The sequence below is a fragment of the Triturus cristatus genome, chromosome 7, assembly GCF_964204655.1.
Source record: "Triturus cristatus chromosome 7, aTriCri1.1, whole genome shotgun sequence".
In the NCBI taxonomy this organism is placed as follows: Eukaryota; Metazoa; Chordata; class Amphibia; order Caudata; family Salamandridae; genus Triturus; species Triturus cristatus.
The window spans coordinates 1,191,955,807-1,191,974,832 of record NC_140590.1 but is presented as its reverse complement, the minus strand read 5'-3'; the positions used below and the strand labels follow the sequence as shown (position 1 = coordinate 1,191,974,832).

Sequence of the window (19,026 nt, the reverse complement as noted above, 5' to 3'; positions counted from 1 at the left end):
CCAACACTCTCTTCCTGCGCGAGTGTTCATGCAGTTAGTAGGCATGATGGCCTCCTGCATTTTCATAGTCCCACACGCGAGACTACATATGCGCCCGCTTCAGGAGTGCTTAGCACGTCAATGGAATCAGGCTCAAGGGCAATTAAAAGACCTAGTGTTGGTGAGCGGTAGGGCATACAACTCTCTGCATTGGTGGAATCCACAAAACCTTTGCAAGGGCCGACCGTTCCAAGAGCCTGTTCCACAAATAATACTGACAGCGGGCGCGTCTCTCCAGGGATGGGGAGCTCATGTACTCAATTACACAGTGCAGGCACTATGGACTACACAACAAAAGAAGAGGCACATCAACCTTCTGGAACTGATGGCAATCTTCCTGGCTATGAAAGCATTCAAAGTACACCTGTGCAACAAGGTCGTGTTGATCCGGACGGACAACATGACTGCCATGTACTACATACAGAAGCAGGGAGGAACACACTCTCCACAGTTGTCTCATCTGGCTCAGAGCATGTGGAAGTGGGCCATTCAGAGGAACATATTCCTCATGGCGGAACACCTCCCAGGCAAGGACAACCAGATGGCGGATCTGCTCAGCAGACACAGCCACCAGATGCACGAGTGGGAGTTACACCCATCAGTACTCCAACCGTACTTCCAGCAGTGGGGTCATCCAGAGATAGACCTATTCGCCACAAGGGAAAACGCAAAATGCCAAAGCTTTGCCGCCAGGTTCCCACATCCACAGTCGCAGGGCAATGCGATATGGATGAACTGGTCCGGCAGATTTGCGTACGCTTTTCCCCCAGCGCCGTTGATACCGCTGGTGGCACTCAAACTGCGACAGCACTCACTGACACTCATCCTGGTTGCTCCAACATGGGCACGCCAGCCATGGTACACCACCTTTCTGGAACTTTCCGTGGTGCCGCATCAAAGGCTGCGGATCAAACCCGCGCTTTTGACGCAGAACCATGGAGAAATTCAGCACCCAGATCCGCAACAGCTGAACCTGGCAATCTGGCTCCTGAAGTCCTAGAGTTTGGCTACCTAAACCTGCCACCTGACTGTATGGAGATCATTAAGGAAGCTAGGAGACCCACTACCAGAGCTTGCTATGCAGCCAAATGGAAGAGGTTTGTCATTTATTGCAATAACAATGACATTAACCCGCTAGACGCATCCATTCAAAACATAATCTGTTACCTCTTACACCTATACCGATGCAATCTGGCATATACCTCAATACGTATCCATTTAACCGCAATAGCAGCCTATCTCCAAAACAGGCAGCACCTCTCTTTATTCAGAGTGCCTGCCATCAAAGCCTTCTTAGAGGAACTTAAACGAGTGATTCCCCCAAGACACCCACCAGCACCAGTGTGGAACCTCAACTTGGTCCTCACCCGACTGATGGGTCCACCCTTCGAACCTCTCCACTCATGTGAGATTCAATTCCTCACCTGGAAAGTAGCTTTCCTAGTAGCAATCACTTCGTTGAGAAGAGTTAGTGAACTCCAGGCACTAACCATTCAAGAGCCATTCATACAGGTTCACGCAAACAGGGTCGTACTACGTACCAACCCCAAATTCATGCCTAAAGTAATATCGCAGTTCCACATGAATCAAACCATTGAACTGCCTGTTTTCTTTCAGAATCCACAAAATGTCGCTGAAAGAATGCTCCATACACTAGACGTCAAAAGTGCCCTCATGTACTATATAGACAGAACTAAAAACTTTAGGAAGACAAAACAACTTTTCGTCGCCTTTTCCCCACAACACAAAGGCAACGCAATCTCCAAAGCAGGTATAGCCAGATGGATCGTTAAATGTATTCAAATTTGCTATCAAAAGGCTAAACGCACATTAACGATTCCCCCACGGGCCCACTCAACACGTAAGTTAGGGGCCTCCATGGCTTTCCTGGGAAACATTCCTTTACATGATATATGTAGAGCAGCCACATGGTCCACTATACATACATTTACAAAACACTATTGTGTAGATGTGCAATCAAAACAGCAGGCAGCTGTAGGACAGGCTGTTCTCAAAACTTTTTTTCAGACCGCTGCAGCTGGCACTGGTGGCCGCCGCTAATGGGAGGTACTGCTATGTATTCTATGCACAGATATGAATTCAGCAGCCCACATGCCTCGAACTGAATATGCTACTTACCAGTATGCATCTGTTCTTGGCATGTAGGGCTGCTGACATTCATATCGCCCACCCTCCTCCCCGGCGCCTGTAGCAGCTGCAGCTCTCAGAATTACTGTATAGCATGGTCATCACTTTCTATATCTACTCCATCATTGCCACAATGGCGAAAAACAATCTGAGGATGGAGAGGATGCCCATGCGCACTGTGGTCCAGGGGAGGAGTCACCTATCTCAGGATACTTCGAAGACTCTTCCAGTACAACAACGTGCAAACATCCGGACCCAACACTAGGCGGCGATCTATGCACAGATATGAATGTCAGCAGCCCTACATGCCAAGAACAGATGCATACTGGTAAGTAGCATATTCAATATCTCTACCATATAAGGCATTACTGGAGGTAAGTAACTTGTTCGTCAGATTAGCTGAGATGGCCATTTTGCATGCTCGTCATCCAGGATGTTTTGGTTTAAGCCAGTTCACAGACCTACCTCTTGGAAGATATTTGGTATCTATTGTAAGGTGAGGAATCTGTGGTCAGAAGTCTCTAGCAGAAGAAAAAGTTACTTACCTTCGATAATGTTTTCTCTGGTAGGGACTCTATCTAACCGCAGATTCCTCACCGACCCTTCTATCCTCACCATTCTGTGAACTGGGCTCTTAACCTAAAAGATCCCATTTGATACTGTACACTGGTTAAATGTAGTTTTTTAATATGGCTCCGTGTTTTGGCACAGAAATAGTCCCGAAAGAACCTAATGTTAACGAGCTGGGGTGGCACTCATGTAGGCACTTCAATATCACTTCAGATGCAGCTAACAAAAAGCCGACCAATGCCACCTACTGCTCAAGATCTTCCGGACCCAATTTGATGCCTGGGAAATATTCCTAGGTGGGGAATCGGCGGTTAGATAATCTGTCAGAAAAACCATTTTCAAATTTTAGTAATTTGTTCATATAGGTGTGTGTGTTTAAGACATTTTATTAAAGTAGTTATGAAGTATGTCAAGTTTATATTCTAGATTAAAATCTAAAAATAACTGTATAAAACTTACAATATTTTAATTTAAGTTAAGCTTATAAATCTAGAAAGCACTTACCTTCAAAGATGGATGCAAAGTAAAGGTACTCCCAATCTAATAACTTCCGATTTTAAGCTACTCCTGTTGGACGTAGTTCAATGTAACATTTCCCAATGTAAGGTGTTTGCAAAGTAGCAACTAGCCTTCTAGGAAAGGGCATTGGCAATATGTCAGGCTCTCCACAGACAGTACAAACATATCAGATACTATCCACCTGCCTTTAGCTCTAAAAATGTGCACTCTGTAGTTTACTTCCTTTTAGTCTAGCATGGACTTCACCAATGGCCTTACCTTCAAGAGCACAATTTTTAAAGGAGCTGACGTTTATTATAAAAATCAGTAAGTCTCCGATAGTTCCTTACCAACTTCCGCTGATAGAAGCTGAACATGATTGCCTTGGGAATGGGTTATAATCCACCAGAGAGGAAGAAACGTTATAAAACAGACAATTAGCCAATTCACATCAAGACCATAGACATCAGCATGGTGGCTTCATAGGCTTCTAGGCCTTATGGCCAAGTGTATCCTTACAAGCAATGCCACATCCATGTTCTGTTTGAACAAACTGGAGCATGCTCTGATTCGTTCTGTGCCATGTACTTGTTCCCTTGGTCGAGATGGGGGCTGGTTCTCCATCCCATCAAACGTTGTTGTTATGTTATCGGATTTGTAGAGCGCATGGCTGCCCAAACAACGGGGCGTCCCAGCACTAGATCCACAGGTAATGACCGAAGGGCGAGGAGGTAACAGAAGAAAAATCAAGGGAAGAGCCACGCCTTAACTGCCCTCCTAAAAACCTCAAAGTCCTGTAGGTTCCTAATAGTGCTCGGGAGAGCATTCCAGAGAGATGCGGCCAAAAATCGTAACATGCGGCCGCTCGCCCGGGCTCTACTGACACGGAGGTTGCATAGCAGATGTTAGTATGAGGAGCTGAGGGCGTTTTCCGTTACATCGGGGATGAGAAGATTGGCTAGAATGCAAGGGGCTTGGCCATATAAAATTCTGTGAGCCATGCATTAACAGCCTTATTTAGATTATGGCGGCTACTCCACCAGGGCAGTGAAGCGGTGTACTCAGTGAAACTTGTGGATGGCCTGTGTCTATACTTGGAGATCTCTGCCAGACAGGCTGCCGCAGCAACTCTTCTGAATGCACTGAAACTTTTCTGAGCAGGTGCTGTGTTTAATGCAAAGGTTTTAGTATTTTAGTTAAACGATTTGAATGCTGAAGTTTGTTACTGAAAAACAAAATAAATATGTCCTTGGGCATGAAGGTCGTTTCTTTGGTTTCCCCCTCTGGGGCTGCCAGGCTTTTCCTGGTAGTGGTGAACAGGAAAGTATATAATGGAATGTTGGTCCTACAAAGGGCAGACAGTACAATGACTAGTGTCTGACGAGCTGTCTGTCATAGGTTTTCACCAGTAGGGCCAACGTAGGCTCTGTTGAGTGAAATACGGTGCTTCCCATGGCTCTAAATAGAGTCCGTTATAATAAGGACGGGAATCTAACTGATGCCTGGCAGGTGAAGCGTGGGGTGAGACAGGGGTGCATTCTCGCCCCCCTGCTTTTCTCACTTTATATTAATAACCTGGGGGAAGTTTTGTCCTCATCTTGCAAAGACATCCCAAGAGTAGGTACTAAGTTGATTCCCGCTTTGTTGTATGCGGATGACACGGTCTTATTGGCTAGAACTGCAAGAGGCCTTCAAGCCCTTTTAAATGGTTTTAACGATTTTATGGTCTCTTTGGACTTAGTAATAAATTTTAAAAAATCCCATTCAATGACAATAGGAGATGGAGCTGCTAAAAAGGTTAAATTCTTCTGCAATAAGCAGGTGCTAACAAAAGTCCAGACCTTTCCATATTTGGGGGTCACTTTTGATGACCGAGGATCATGGGTCGCACAACGCGCACAGAAACAGAATATCCTCGCCAGGGCAACTGGAGCATTGTTGGGTTTTGCAAAACGGCTGGAATGCAAGCCCTTGCCCGCGATTTTGAAGATATATAACGCTAAGTGCGTGCCTATGGCCCTGTATGGTAGTGAGGTCTGGGGCTACGCATCGGCAGTGGAGATTCAATTAATTGAGAATGCCTTTTTTCGGAAACTTTTGTCATTGCCTGTTTCTACTTCAATCTTTAATATCCATGAAGATTTGGGGGCTGAGTATCTAGTGGATCAGATTTCGGTTGCCCCATTAATGGGTTGGTTAAGGGTTTGGGCGCAGCATCCACCAACCCTAAACCAGCTCATTATACAAGACTGTCTGGTCCTTGACAAAGCCATGTGTATTCCTTGGCTACGATATATTAAGTCTAAGATGGAGACTCTTGGCTGCTTAGAATTATTTGAGAGACCATGTGAGCTGTCCAAATTGGAAATAAAAGACTTAGTCTCAGTTCATGTGCAGGGCAAAGTTGCAGAGAGAAGGCGAGGAAGTGTGTAAACCGTCTGTTAGGAGATTTGTCATGTTAAGTATGGGCAATGAGATTCAGCCATACTTGACTTATATAAATAACCCTTTTCATCTGTTTTTATTGATTAGGTTTAAACATGACATGTTACCTTGGCTCCTAGCACACCCGAAGGGCTTTTTTAAAGAGGGCACTTTGGGCCCCTGTCCTTGTGATAACGCCTCCGGACAAAATACGCTGCATATGATTTTTTACTGTAAATTTTACACTCTGTTACGTAAGAAATTTATTTGCCCAATTTTTAAGAACTGTCACTTTGACCAAGTAAGGCCCGCCTTGGTATTTCTGCAAATGCTGGGCTCTCCTTTTGTCTGTTTTGGAGTTGCCAGCTATCTTTCAGGGGCAATTAGAAGTAGAAATCGAATGTAGTTTTATATATTTTATCTCTATTTTTTATAACGTTTAAGTCCGAGACCAGGCCTTTTTTATCCCTTTCTTTTGAAATCATGAAATAGTTTTTTAAATTTTGGCCTGCTTTACTTTTTAATGTGCACATTCGCCAATCATTTGTTTAAACATATTTTTATGTATATTTGTGCATTGTGTATTGTTTGAAATTCCTTTGTTAATTATTTTTACATGTAACTATTTGCAAATGAAATTTTCTGTATGCTTTGATGGTTTTAATTATTAACCGAATAAAGCTATTGTTGGGTGGGGAATCTGCACATTTGGTGTATACGACATCCATCCAAATTAGACCTGCAAGAAGTAAACATGGTCTATATATGTATTGAAAAAACTGCTTTATGTGTAAGAACAAATGGCCTCACTTTCCATTAGGCTCTTAACACTTGTGTTAAGCCCTTACAGGCCAATGAAGGTGATGTCTTAACATTTGTAACGCCTTGTGCAGATTTCAGAATCCATGTAGACTCCTGCAAATAATCTGTCCTCTTTTGCTGCCTACCTTAAAGGCCTGGACAGGTTTTCTCCCTATAACTGAGCCATATAGGGGCTTCTTAACAGACTTCTCTATGTATATCTTCTTATCAGCCCCTACCCACAGTGGGATTGAAATGTAGTCCTTGCCACTTTAAATCACAGACAATTCAAACTTATGTCGTCTTGCGAGGTTTACCACTTGACACGGAATACACCTTTCTTGGTTGTTTACAACTTGACAAGAACTATTGGAAAGCTTGAAGCTTTCGTTCAATGATCCTTATTTAGTTTTCCATGAAGACAAAATGATAATGAAAGCATTTTCCTCTTTTTGTCCTAAGGTTTGATGGAATTTCATCTGTGCTTGGAAATAATTTTTCTATTCATTCAACCAAGGCTTCATTTTTTTCCTTGACTAAGGAATTCATACACAGCATGTGTATTTTCCAGGGCCATTCAATTTTTCTTAGAACATCTACTTTTTGGAAGTTATAGAATCTATTTATCATTTATTACTCTCACGCAAGCCAACAAAGTACCAAAGGCTACCCTTTTCAGGTGTGTAGTTTGTACATATCCAATTCATTGGACAACTTGAAGGATTGATTCTCTTCAAATGTCTGCGCTCATTCCACCAGTGGATGCACTGTGCGCTGCTTCCCATTTTAGCATCTGTTCCCCTTATTTACTATATAAATCTTTGTGCAAAGGTGCATTCTTTTTTAGCATGTTATGCTCAACATATATGCTTAAAGCCTCATCTTGTCTAGGCACATCTCAGAATTTTTGAGGCAGTGGAGTGAGGTTCAGTTGGAAATGAGGAGTGCATGAATAGAGGGAAGAAAATTACTTTCATGTTTTTTTTTTTTCATATTCTTCTTGCTTTCCTTTAATTCTTCACTATAACAATGAGCCGCCTTCATACCTGATAGAAAACATCTGTCTGGGATGGTATGTGGGAATAATTGTAAAATTAGAACATCTTTTAAAGAAACTTTTTTCCATTAATGTAATTTATTTCAGCTACTTTAAAAATGTAAGAAGTACACATATGTACCTAACTGAGGTTAGGTCTTGGTTATCTAACTGATGTTGTTGGTGATTTTGAAAGAGACTTCTATAAAGACTACTTGGTAGCTAATATAAGAGGAGTTTTTGTTTTGTCTATTTCTGTAGCATGATGCTATTCAAGGATAACAAGTTGTAAATTATTTCATCTTATGTTGGGTCTGGAATTATCACTGCGAAAGTCAAGCCCTCTGTATGCAGACTCGGTTTACCACTGGACCAAAAGTCTAAAGAATATGTATGCTTGTTGTTTTAATACAAACTAAAAAAGAACTGAGAGAAGCTGTCCTTGGAACTTTTGGCCCATTTTAAAATGGCCCTTAAATCACCAGTAGTGGAGTTTCAACCAGAAGTACCTCTAACAATGTTGAATATGGGCATTTTGGAATAGGCCATAGGTGATCGTTAGGAAACTGAATTAGTGTAAGAGAAACAGGTATGTGGATTCGTTGTTGAAGAATTGTCATTGTACAATGTCGGCGTCATGGATATTGTCTTGAAGCATATTCTCACAAATCCGTGTGAAGATCGTATGCAGACAGTACCTCAGGCTGACTGACTGTCAGAAAATAGACATTCAAGTGAAAAAATCTACCATCAGCATCAAAATCGTAATTTTTTGTGTTGAAAAAGTATATTCTTCAAATTGTAGAGGCAAGTAGAAGAAAAAACCATTTGACTTGATTTCCAAATTTGGTCAAGGTCAGATAATGGCTGTTCGGTCAGATTCTCCAAAATTGTAGGACAAGATTAATAAGGATACCAAGGACAAAAACCCTTTAAATAGTGCAGAGTCTAATCGATGTAGCAAGCAGAAAAAAAGCCATTGATATTGAATTAGCATTTTAGAAACCAAAGAAAAAGAGCTTTGATGAAGTGCAAGTTTTTACTGATTTAATTCACTGATCAAGAAAAAAATAGCTAGAAAATACAAATATTCACTAACACTGAGAGAAGAATGGACCGGTCACATCTGCACATTTCCAAGAAGAGCAGAAGGAAGACATTGATACTGAATTAGAATTTTAGACAGCAAAGAAAAAGAGCTTTGATGAAGTGCAAGTTTTTACTGATTAATTCACAGACCAAGAAAAAAATAGCTAGAAAAGACAAAGATTCACAAACACTGAGAGAAGAATGGACCAGTCACATCCACACATTTCCATGAAGAGCAGGAGGGAGACGTTTACAGAGAAGGAGTTGACTTATCCATCTTCAAGAACCAATAGAGGACTTATTACGACACATTAAGCAAGATGATGGTCAGATGTGGTGAAATGTTGAGACAGATTCTTCAGAGGAGGAAATAGAGAAAGGTTTGTCCAGTGCTTCTCCTCCTGATGATCTAGTAATTTATCATGCAGATAAGTGTGTTGTCCTCCTAGAATAAGCACACCATGAGTCATACTTTCTACCAGAGATCTAGAACACTTTGCAAAGTAGTCGGTTTCTTCCAGTGATTCCCAGCATATTACAGCTCAGTAGAAATGTCCTTAAGAAACCAGCATCATTAAGGAAGTTACAGCAAACATAGGTAAAAATATAAATTGACATGGCCAAGCATATATTAAATGACATGTTGAATTAGGTTCAATTATATTTGCCCAAGTGAGGAAAAGATCAAACCGACCATCATTGATATGTTCGCAAGACAAAGATACTAAGAAGTTGGAGGCAGTGAGTAAAAAGATGAAGCAAGCTGCTGTTTAGGGGAGAATTGCAAACTCAACCATGCTAATCTTTCGTTAAAGACTTCAACAGCAGGGGGGACTGAGGAATTGTTATATCGTTTGCCAGAACAACATACAAACATGCTAAGTCCATTATGGAAGTTGGGAATACCATCCCCAACTCTTGTCGAATCAGTTGATCCGCTGGGACAACGAGTAGACAGTTGTCTTCAGGAATAGTTTTTATAGACTCGCAACGATTTGGATTCCAGCTTTCAAACTGGGAGTAATTTACATGCCATTTACTGGGAATCATCTCTTCGGACTGACTGCAGGTGATTCTCTTGAAAAGATGAAGAATACCAATGACCCTGCGAAGGCACTGGGTTCTTTACAAGTGAGAGCCACATTAGAAATGGATCAATTAGTAGTAGGAGAGGTCAGGATTCACAGTCATTTACAGTCAACCAACATGATGGCCAGTGTTCCACAACATCCTTTGAAACGCATTCTCGATGGCAACACACAACGCCACCAAGCCACAAGCAGAAGATGCAAAGGGCAGAGTTCAACAGTTTGTGCCACATGTATGCACTCACTCTGCCCCCAAAACACCGTTTGGGGGCAATATAGTGGATAGTTTTTTAGGGCAATAACAGACATGGCTCTCTAAACATTAAAAAACGCGGTTACTCCAATGAGGATCAAGGTCTTTGGGCACAGAACGGAACACGAATACAAGAAGGGCTAGATTACAAGCAGGAACTGCTCAATGGGCTGCAGTTTCTTGTCCCGTGAGAAATCTCGAAAGCACATGATGGTTTATTAATTACAACTGAAGAGCCAGTAGATAATTTGTACAATTCTCTTATACATTTAACTGTCTCTGATGGAATCTCCCTCTTTGCCACAACCACTCACAGATAGGACTGCTGAACACAAGGTCCTTCAGGCATCAGCTGCTATGATTGAGGTTTTTTGTATTCGCTGGCTTTATCCATAATCGTCATGAGAGCTAGAATATAATCATGTACATTTTCCTACTTTGTGAAGCTGTTATTCCTTGACATCTGTCCAACTAATGATAGTTGACAAACTTTTGACATCACTGTATTTCAATGTGAAGGGCGTCATCACAGGCTCTCCAGCCCCCACTTCAGCCAAAGGTCGGTTGGGAGAACCTGCTGTATTAAATTACGACCCTCACTTGACCATCTCCATAGCTTCCCCAAGCTGAAACTACCACACACAACCAACATGCTTCCCTCGGAAAAAGAATTTCTATCCTAACTTGCCATAATTCTCTCTCCGCCCTTACTTTTGGGATGGGCTCATCTCACCAGCCTCTATTTTCCAGAGCAAGCAAACTTTCTCGGCCTTGTGGAGCAAGGCTGGCTGGAGCCTTTTCAACCTCCCCTGGTCTCAGGGATTCCATGATCCTAGGTATGGATAAACGCGAGCTTCTGTTATCTCTGACCTGGCAAGCCCACTTCACCTTCAGCCCAGCACTGCCAGGCCAACATTCAGTGGTGAATGCACCCACCCTGCCCTGACGTTGCTGGGCTTAGGAAGGCTACTGACAGCGCAAATCAAATGGTACCCTTTCTTCCACTGTCTCCTCCACTACCCTGTAATTGTTAACTCTGTATCAGTACCTTGGTGAAATGTCTGAATAATCCCCACAACCCCAGTCTGTCCAACCCTGCACATTTTAAATATTTGAAGATTGCATGCATGTTAGTATCCCAAGGTGTAGCTCATTTCTGGAGTCACTGACAAATGTTCATGGCTGTACATCCATTGTGCTCCCTTGTACTCATGCAAATATAGGGAAAGGCTTGCGGGTGAGCGGCACGGTCGGACTGGGACAGAAAATAGGCACGAGCACCTAAATAAAAGTGGCACTCATTAATTAATTAATTAGGTAGCTAAAAAAGTGGCCGATATTTACAAATTGGGGAAATTTTGAATTTTTTAAGATACGCTTCATAAGTGGTTTTGTAAGATATGGAAAGTTTCATGGATTTAAGCTAGCTGCAGGCAATGTTTGTATTAATATAAGGGAAATCAACCATAAAACCCGCCCCAACAAACAAACCGGCCCATAAACAGCTAAAAAAACAGCCCATCCACTGACTTGTCACATCCGCTTGTTCGCACTGCCTGGTTGCCCTAAAGGCCAGCCCGACCCTGGTGAGTGGTCTATTGTCTTCCTTTTGATAGAAGCTTTTATTTTTGTACGCCTGTATTGTTACTGAAGGGATCTATTTTCTCTTTGTACATAGAATGAAGAGAGTCCCACCTGGGATCCTGCTTTCACTTCCACCTCGGAGTGCAGCCCACTGGTAGAGTACATCCTGGATCTGGTGTCCCACAAGAAGAAGGTAGGGTGATTTTTCTTCTCTTTCATTCATACTGAGCTGCAGACTCTGGAGCATCTGCCAAGACCTTTGTTTTAGTAATGAGGGATTTTGGTTGTATAGGAAGTGGTGGTGCCTGATTATTTGTGCGTGTTATATGTTGATTTCATGGAATTTGCGGTGCAAGAGGTAGGGGAAAACACCCTGCAACCCCTAATTTGTGGAGGATCAAGATCCTACACGTTACTGTTACAACGAACCTATGCACACGCTGTGAGTGTCCTATGATAGTTCATAAAGTCATTGGAGCACAGATGTTGGTCAAGTCTTATAAAGTCTTTTCTTTGTCTTTTATTCAAACAAACGGTCCAGCCAACACGTGTTTAATCGTTGTGGGATTACTTCCCGACTTCTTCAAGACTGTATAAGTCTTCGGGTTTATGTCTAAATCAAATCGCTGGTTATAATTTCGACCCGGCTGATCAACAGTGTAAGATTCCTCGATATTCCATTGAAAACCTCCAACGGTTGTGATTAACCCTTGATTTTGGAAGATCGGAGGATATTCCGTGCTGCTAGACGGATAGGGCGTGTAAGTGAGCCAAAGTATTAGTGCGATCTGAAGCGAATACGGATATCTGGTACTGAACGCATACCCGACGCCGATCCTGATACTAGCGTACTGGCTTTTGATTTCGACACTCACAGCGTGTGCGTAGGATCTTTGTTACATCTGCCTAGATCTTTCAGTGATCGCTTCCTTGGTATGGTCCTGATAGCAATATCCCTCTCTTCCCGGGAAACCAAGCAAGGCCCCAACTTTCCCTAGTGATGTAGAGTGGCTGAGTAAATTCCATTGTGACAGGTCATGTGGCGAATGCGAGACTATAAGGGAGAAAACGTATGCAGTATCTGAGTCCTGGCCACAACATACAGTATGGTTGTTGTAAACTGGATTGCCACAAACTCAACAAGAACTAGTTTAAATAAAAAATATTGAAGATTAGGAAAGTGTCAAATAATACCCAAGACATTGCACCTTTCTGTGGAATTTGTACCAGAATTAAATGTGTGACAATCTGATGATTTCCACTAGGTAAGGCAGAAAGATAGAACTGAGCTGCTGTTAAAGGTTTCAAAAACTATTTCTCCTGCTACATCTTGCTAGGCTCTGAGTCCTTACATTTAAGTCCACAGTTGCCATAGTTCCTCAGTTCTAATTCTTCCCTGTACCTACCAGAACTCCTTTTGATCTTGATGCAGACCACCAAGGATATTCTGGCATGGATTAACACATTTAGTGACCCAGAATTAGATTTAGTTTTTCTGCACACAATTGGGTATTTTTCATAGCAGTTGTGCATTACTTTAGTTTCTGCATTCACTAGTTTAAATCGTTGCAACAGTACACTGAAGGGGAGGACCATCTGATTGTTTCCTGCTAACCTGGTTATTACACACAAGGGGTTTTCTTGTGGCTCCTCATTGTAATGGATTACAGGGCAGCCAAAGTTGTTTTGCTCTGCGTAACCCTTGATTAACAGTTTCAGATAGATCCTTTTCAGACTACAGTTTTGTGGTTTCTGTAAACAAAACTTTGTATCTTGTCAAATTGCTTTTACACATGGCTGCATTTGTCTTCCTAAAACAGTGTTTTAGCTGCACGCTTCTGAAGCGTATGTTTTGCGTAACTATTGTACGGAAGAATATATACACACATACACCACAAATGCAGTTAAGTTTAATTATCAAAGGGGCCTATTCATGAAAGCAAATGTAACAATACTGGTGGAGTTTTATGTCGCGACTGACCTTTTTTTTTCTTTTTTTACCTTTTCACAAACCTTCCCAGAAGTTTGTTTGAAAAGCTGTTTTCCAGGTATCCCTCTGCGAATTTCATATGATGCATTCCCTGGGCTTCTATTCCCGCTTGGCCTAAATCTAGATAGCATAGATATCTTCCTGGAGAAATGAAAGCCTCCCTGTGCAACTGTATGCTTGTTTTATTTTACTGTCTTTTCTCTGCAGGGTAAACATTTTTCTCCCTTGTGGATAACACCTTTCCCATATGCCTGCAGCAAAACTATGGGTAATCTGATCCCCTTTCCATCCTGGAGACTGAGTTACTCCTGTCTTTGGCTGTAGTAACTTTTTGACCATTTCTATGGTGGTAAGTGTCATATTTTAGGGACAGATGTATCAACAGAGCATTTTGCGATTCTCAAATAGTGATTCTTACCAAATCGCTATTTGAGAATCACAAAATGCTATGTATGTAGGAATCGCCAAAGATTTGGTGAGTCATTGATGTTACCTAATAGCTATTCGGTAATTTACTAATTGCAATTAGGTAATGACTCCATTTGTTCCTGTGGGCCGAAAGGCTCATAGGGGCAAATGGTTACTCATTAGCTAATATGTGATTACCTAATTGGTAATCGCAAACTAGCATATGCAAAGCAAAGGGTGCCTGGGGGACCTAAGGCCCCCATAAAGCACCCCTAAAATGTTAATTGTGCACATGTAAAGTGCGCACATGCCCTAGGAGCGTGTGTGCACAACATGGCACTTTGGAAAATGCATCGTTGTGTATTTTTCAATATTTGCACATGGTTACCATTAACTTGAAGTTGAAGGTAATTAGTGTTTACTAAATGCACAGTTCGCATTTAGGAAAGGCTTCTTACATGTGGATTAGGGATTTGCAAATTGCGATTCCCTATTTGCCTTCACAATTTAGGTAATCACAAAAAATTGTGATTACCCAAATTGCGAATGCAAAGCCTTTCATACATAACGAATGCCTTTTTGCGTTCACAAATGGTCCGATTCTGCTAATCGGCCCATATGCAATCTCAAAAAGGCTTGATACATATGGGCCTTAGTTTGTTAATGTTCACAATAAGGCATGTTTGTGGGCTTTCTCTAACTTACAAGACTACCCATGCCTTCTAATTCGCACTTCCTGCGCTTTGAGGAGAATTTACTACTGTGGATTTCTCTGCACTCGTGATCAAGAAGTCTGCAGGAGAAAATGCATTTATGCTTTCCAGGAATGTTTTGGTAAGCATAAGTGAGGTATCTTCGGCCATAACCTTACATTTACTGCCACAATAACATTCGTGAATGTGACCCATAATCTTGAAACTTACTCACTTTTCTGCTCAAATAATTGAAACATTTCTTCAGGAAAGATCACGAACCTTTGAGCAAATAGTTATTTTCTAATGTTTTTTCTCAAATTCTCCATCCTTATTCAATTTTATATCCTGGCTACTGGTCCCTAGTGTATGCTTTATAAGATGCTTACACCGCAGAATGGTGCTTTTTTAATTAACATGATTTATATGTTCTGATGGATACTTCTAATCACCGATTCCTCTCCTTCGAATACCCCACGTGTCAGACTGTATCCAGAGAATTTTGTGCAGTACTCCTGCATGCCATTAGGTGGTGTTGTGCTGATCCTTGCTGACTCCATACTGCCCTGGAAGTGACAGGACGGAGCCGTGTATAAGCGCCACCCTTCTATATTCTTATCAATCTGGATTTTCTTCTCCCAACGTTGTCAGACTGTAACGACTCCAAAACGTTTCCACACTGTGATAGGTAAACATGTCCCCACCAAAAACAACAGGATACAGGCCATGCTGCTACTGCAGGAAGCAGATATTATTTGTAGTTTTGCGCAAATTGTGCCTTTGGTACCTGGGCTGCCACCATGACTCTAAGTCATGTGATAAATGCGCTCTAAAGCACCCAAAGGTAATCTGAGGTTGGGTGCCAAAGTTAAATGTCTCTGAACACAAAAATAAGTTACAATCTGTATGCGGATGCTGCTCTCACTCCAAGTTGCGGACCCTTTCCTGGTCTTGGTTACAGGGCTGGTTCTATAATTTCTCTATTCCCGCTCGAAATCCTCAAATAAGTCTAAGCGCAAGCATAGGGAACTGAAGCCAGGCCCAAACCCATCCTGCCACGTTGACTCCAAAGAGAAGGCATGCGAGGGCACTTAAATGTAAGTTGTGCACATTTGAAGTGACCTGCCATGGAACCGATTTCTTAGTCCCAATGCCCCCGAGTTCGCTGGACTGCCATCAACCCTGCTGCAGATCAAGGCTTGCATAGAGACCATTCTGCAAATTTTTCAGTGTGTTTCCGGCTTCCCCTGGAGTGTCTTTGGGCCACACAGAAATGCAGGGGCCTCCAGTTCGATATTTCCGCTGATTGGTCTCTCTGTGGCATCATCTGTCCACTTAGAACCTATTTCCTGGCTCCCATACTGACTCCGAAACGATTTAGGCTTGAGCTAAACCTTCGTTACGGAATGAAATTAGAAAAGCTTAAACAGTTGTTTGCAGCCTGACTCAAACCCAGTGCCTATACCTAGTTTTAGCTGTCAGCAGAGGATCCATTATTTTTTGGTTCTTGCGCGGATCCTGTACCAGAGCAGGGTGCACCCCAGGATATTGATGTTGAAGATGGCTCTCCTCCCCCTCCCCTTATACTGATGATGCCTTATACTTTGATTTAAAAAACACAGGTGGCTTGACACCTCCCCTAATTGAGAGCTTGACTCACCACATGACCTACCAAGGAAAAAGTGTGTCTTGTGCAACAGGGGCTATGGAGGGCAGTCAAGGTACTAGAATTATAGCTGTGCACCATTGAAACTAAATAAGTTGTTTTGAAAGAGATTCTACAACCAGGGTCCTCAACATCTCCACCTTTGCACTTGTTTAATAACGCCCTCACCGATTCTCTGATGGCAACCTTGTTGAAACCATGTTTTTGACCCTCCACCTCTCCCCGTTAGCCGGCAGGCACCCACTGATCTGAATTTTCTCACCAGGCAACCTTCTCTGGAGAGTCTCATTGTACAGGCCTCGATCAGTAAGATGAACCCCATCCTCTGGATAGAGAAGGGATCCTTTAGTGCATTCTGTCTATTGTTCCAAAACACATGTGCCATTTAGGACACAGCCAGGAACATTTTGCCAACAGTCCCAGCGGCTCTTGGAGCCTCTCTGGTTTAGATGATCTCTGATGGGCAGGGCGAGTCCAAGTCCATTATCTGTGCCCATTTGAATACCATGGTTTGCATAGGCAGGGCAGTCTTTATCAGTTCTTTCCTTTGTAGGCATCCTTGGACAAGGTCTCCCACATTTTCTGACCTTGTACAAGCTTCACTAATGGCTATGCCCTTTCGTGGGTCTTGCCTCTCTTTGGAACACTATAAAGACAGCAGAGCTGCAATACACATCTTGGTGCTGTTGACCCCTGCCAAACAATTTCCGCACTAGTTCTAAAACATTTGGGGCTGTTCCAGATGACTTGGTTATAGGCAGAGACCGCCTTCCCACCTAGTGATGCAGCAGACAGCCTAATCCTACCAGGGCTGTGGATCTAGAACTAGCAGATAGCATTCAGGTCAGTAGGGGCTCCTCTTCCCCCACTACATCGGCCAACAAACCTCTTTAGTTTGCCCTCAGCGGAGTATACCCAGCCAGTGGGAGGAAGAATCCAGCACTTAGCCCTGGGATGGACATCCATCACATGCGACACATTGGTCTTGCAACTGCCCAAAAATGCTATGCACACATTTTTCTTTCTTTTCCATCCAATAACCCTCCCACACCAGAATGAATTTTAAAAGAAAATCTGTCAGTCCGGCTACACTAGATATGCCTGTTGGAAGGGCAATTCCAAAATACTCACTTTGGCTCAGATCTTTTCTGCTGCTGGCCCTGGAGACTGCATGGTGTATTTTCACGTATTTTCATATACCCTTCCTGCAGGCCCACAGGTGTTACCTGCAATTTAGGGTGGGCCAGCTGCATTTCCATCTTGCTGTGCTCCCCTTCAGCCTCACCAGGACTCCTCGGGTGTTCACAAAAGTCATGTTTGTCGCAGCCTGTCTTTGGAGGTCGGGAGAGCCTGTATTCCTGTACCTCAATGACTGCCTGCTGAAGGCAGGCTGGCCTCAGTCAGTCATAGGCCACCTCTGGACAGCAGAACCTAACAGTGTTTGTGTTTACCATAAACGAGCCAAAGTCCCACCTGATTCCATCAGAGACTTCCATTCATCAGAGCCTTTCTGGACATGGTGGAGTTCAAGGTTTATCCCATATAGTAACATGTCCAGGACTTGGGCTATGAACCTGATGTTTCAGGCTCACTCCCTGATCCTGGTGAGGGTGTCTCCGAGTACTGTTGGCCTCTTAGCCTTCTGCATTCTCCTTGGCACATGCGAGCATCTAAGCCACACTTTCAATTCTATTCGGGTCATAGTGGAAATGGCCAACAACATGCAGCGGTGTCTAACTGGTCAGTCTGCCATGCTTCAGGCTGCTGCCCCTTCCCTACCCAGAGCTGACAGTGGTGATGGACACATCGCTACTGGGGTGGAACAGGAAAAGAAGACCAGAGACCCCTGGTCTCAAGTAGAGGGCTGGGTTCACATCAACTTGCAGAAGCTAAAGGCTGTTTGATAGGCCTTAAAGGCCTTCCTGCCGTCCATCTATGGGAGGCTGGTGCTGGTTCTCACCAATAACACCACCACCATGTGATACTGCAACATGCAGAGTGGTGTGGGGGGGTCCTGGGACCTGTCTAGCGAGAGGAAGATTTGTTTCTGGAGATCCCTGACCCCCAGAGTAGATTAAGTAAGTAGATATCCCTAGTTGGCGCGGAGTGTATTTGACTAATGGGAAGAGTTCTGGCTAGATCTTTTTACCAATGTTGCATGCATAGTATCAACAGTTTTGGACACCCGAGTTTCCATAAGACCACAGGTTAGAAAATGCATTCTGGCTAGGATTGAACAAGGGACCCTGTTATGTATTTCTGCCACTACCTCCCTGCCTCAAATTCAGAAGGTGATCGGGACCGACTGGGCACAAGATGTCCTAGTGTCCCCAGATGGCCAAGAGAGTTTGACACCCGAAACTCATCAGCATGAGCATCCGTCATTCAATCCTGCTACTACTTTGGCAGGACATCTGTTTCACCCAAATCTCAGTAACATACACCTCCATGCATGGAGATTGAGCACTGGCAATTGACTACTTTTGATGTACCATTTGAAGTTGTGGATGCCATCCTTGCCGCTAGATGCCCCTCCATGAAATCATTGTATGCAGTGTGCTGGGACAGATTTGTAACCTGATTTATTGCCTGGGACTCTGACCTCTTACAGACAAAGCTGTCGGATGTCCTTTTGTTTGGTTTGCTCTTAGCCCAGCAAGACCATGCAGTGAGCCGCGGAAAAGCTTAATTGCAGGATTTTCCAGCCTTTTTACGCTTGCTGGATCAGTTATCTTTGTTT

The 19,026-nt window shown here is 43.1% G+C and overlaps 1 protein-coding gene across 3 annotated transcripts in view; it reads left to right on the top strand.

Moving 5' to 3' along the window:
• TEP1 (telomerase associated protein 1) overlaps positions 1 to 19,026 on the top strand; it is a 1,383,286-nt gene that overhangs the window by 412,222 nt on the left and 952,038 nt on the right. For all 3 annotated transcript variants that reach the window (XR_014966740.1, XM_085618536.1, XM_085618535.1), the window contains exon 15: positions 11,625 to 11,723. Coding sequence is in view for 2 of the 3 variants with exons in the window: in XM_085618536.1 (XP_085474662.1) it covers positions 11,625 to 11,723 (99 nt within the window). In the remaining variant the exon portion in view is untranslated. The remainder of the gene's footprint in view (positions 1 to 11,624; positions 11,724 to 19,026) is intronic.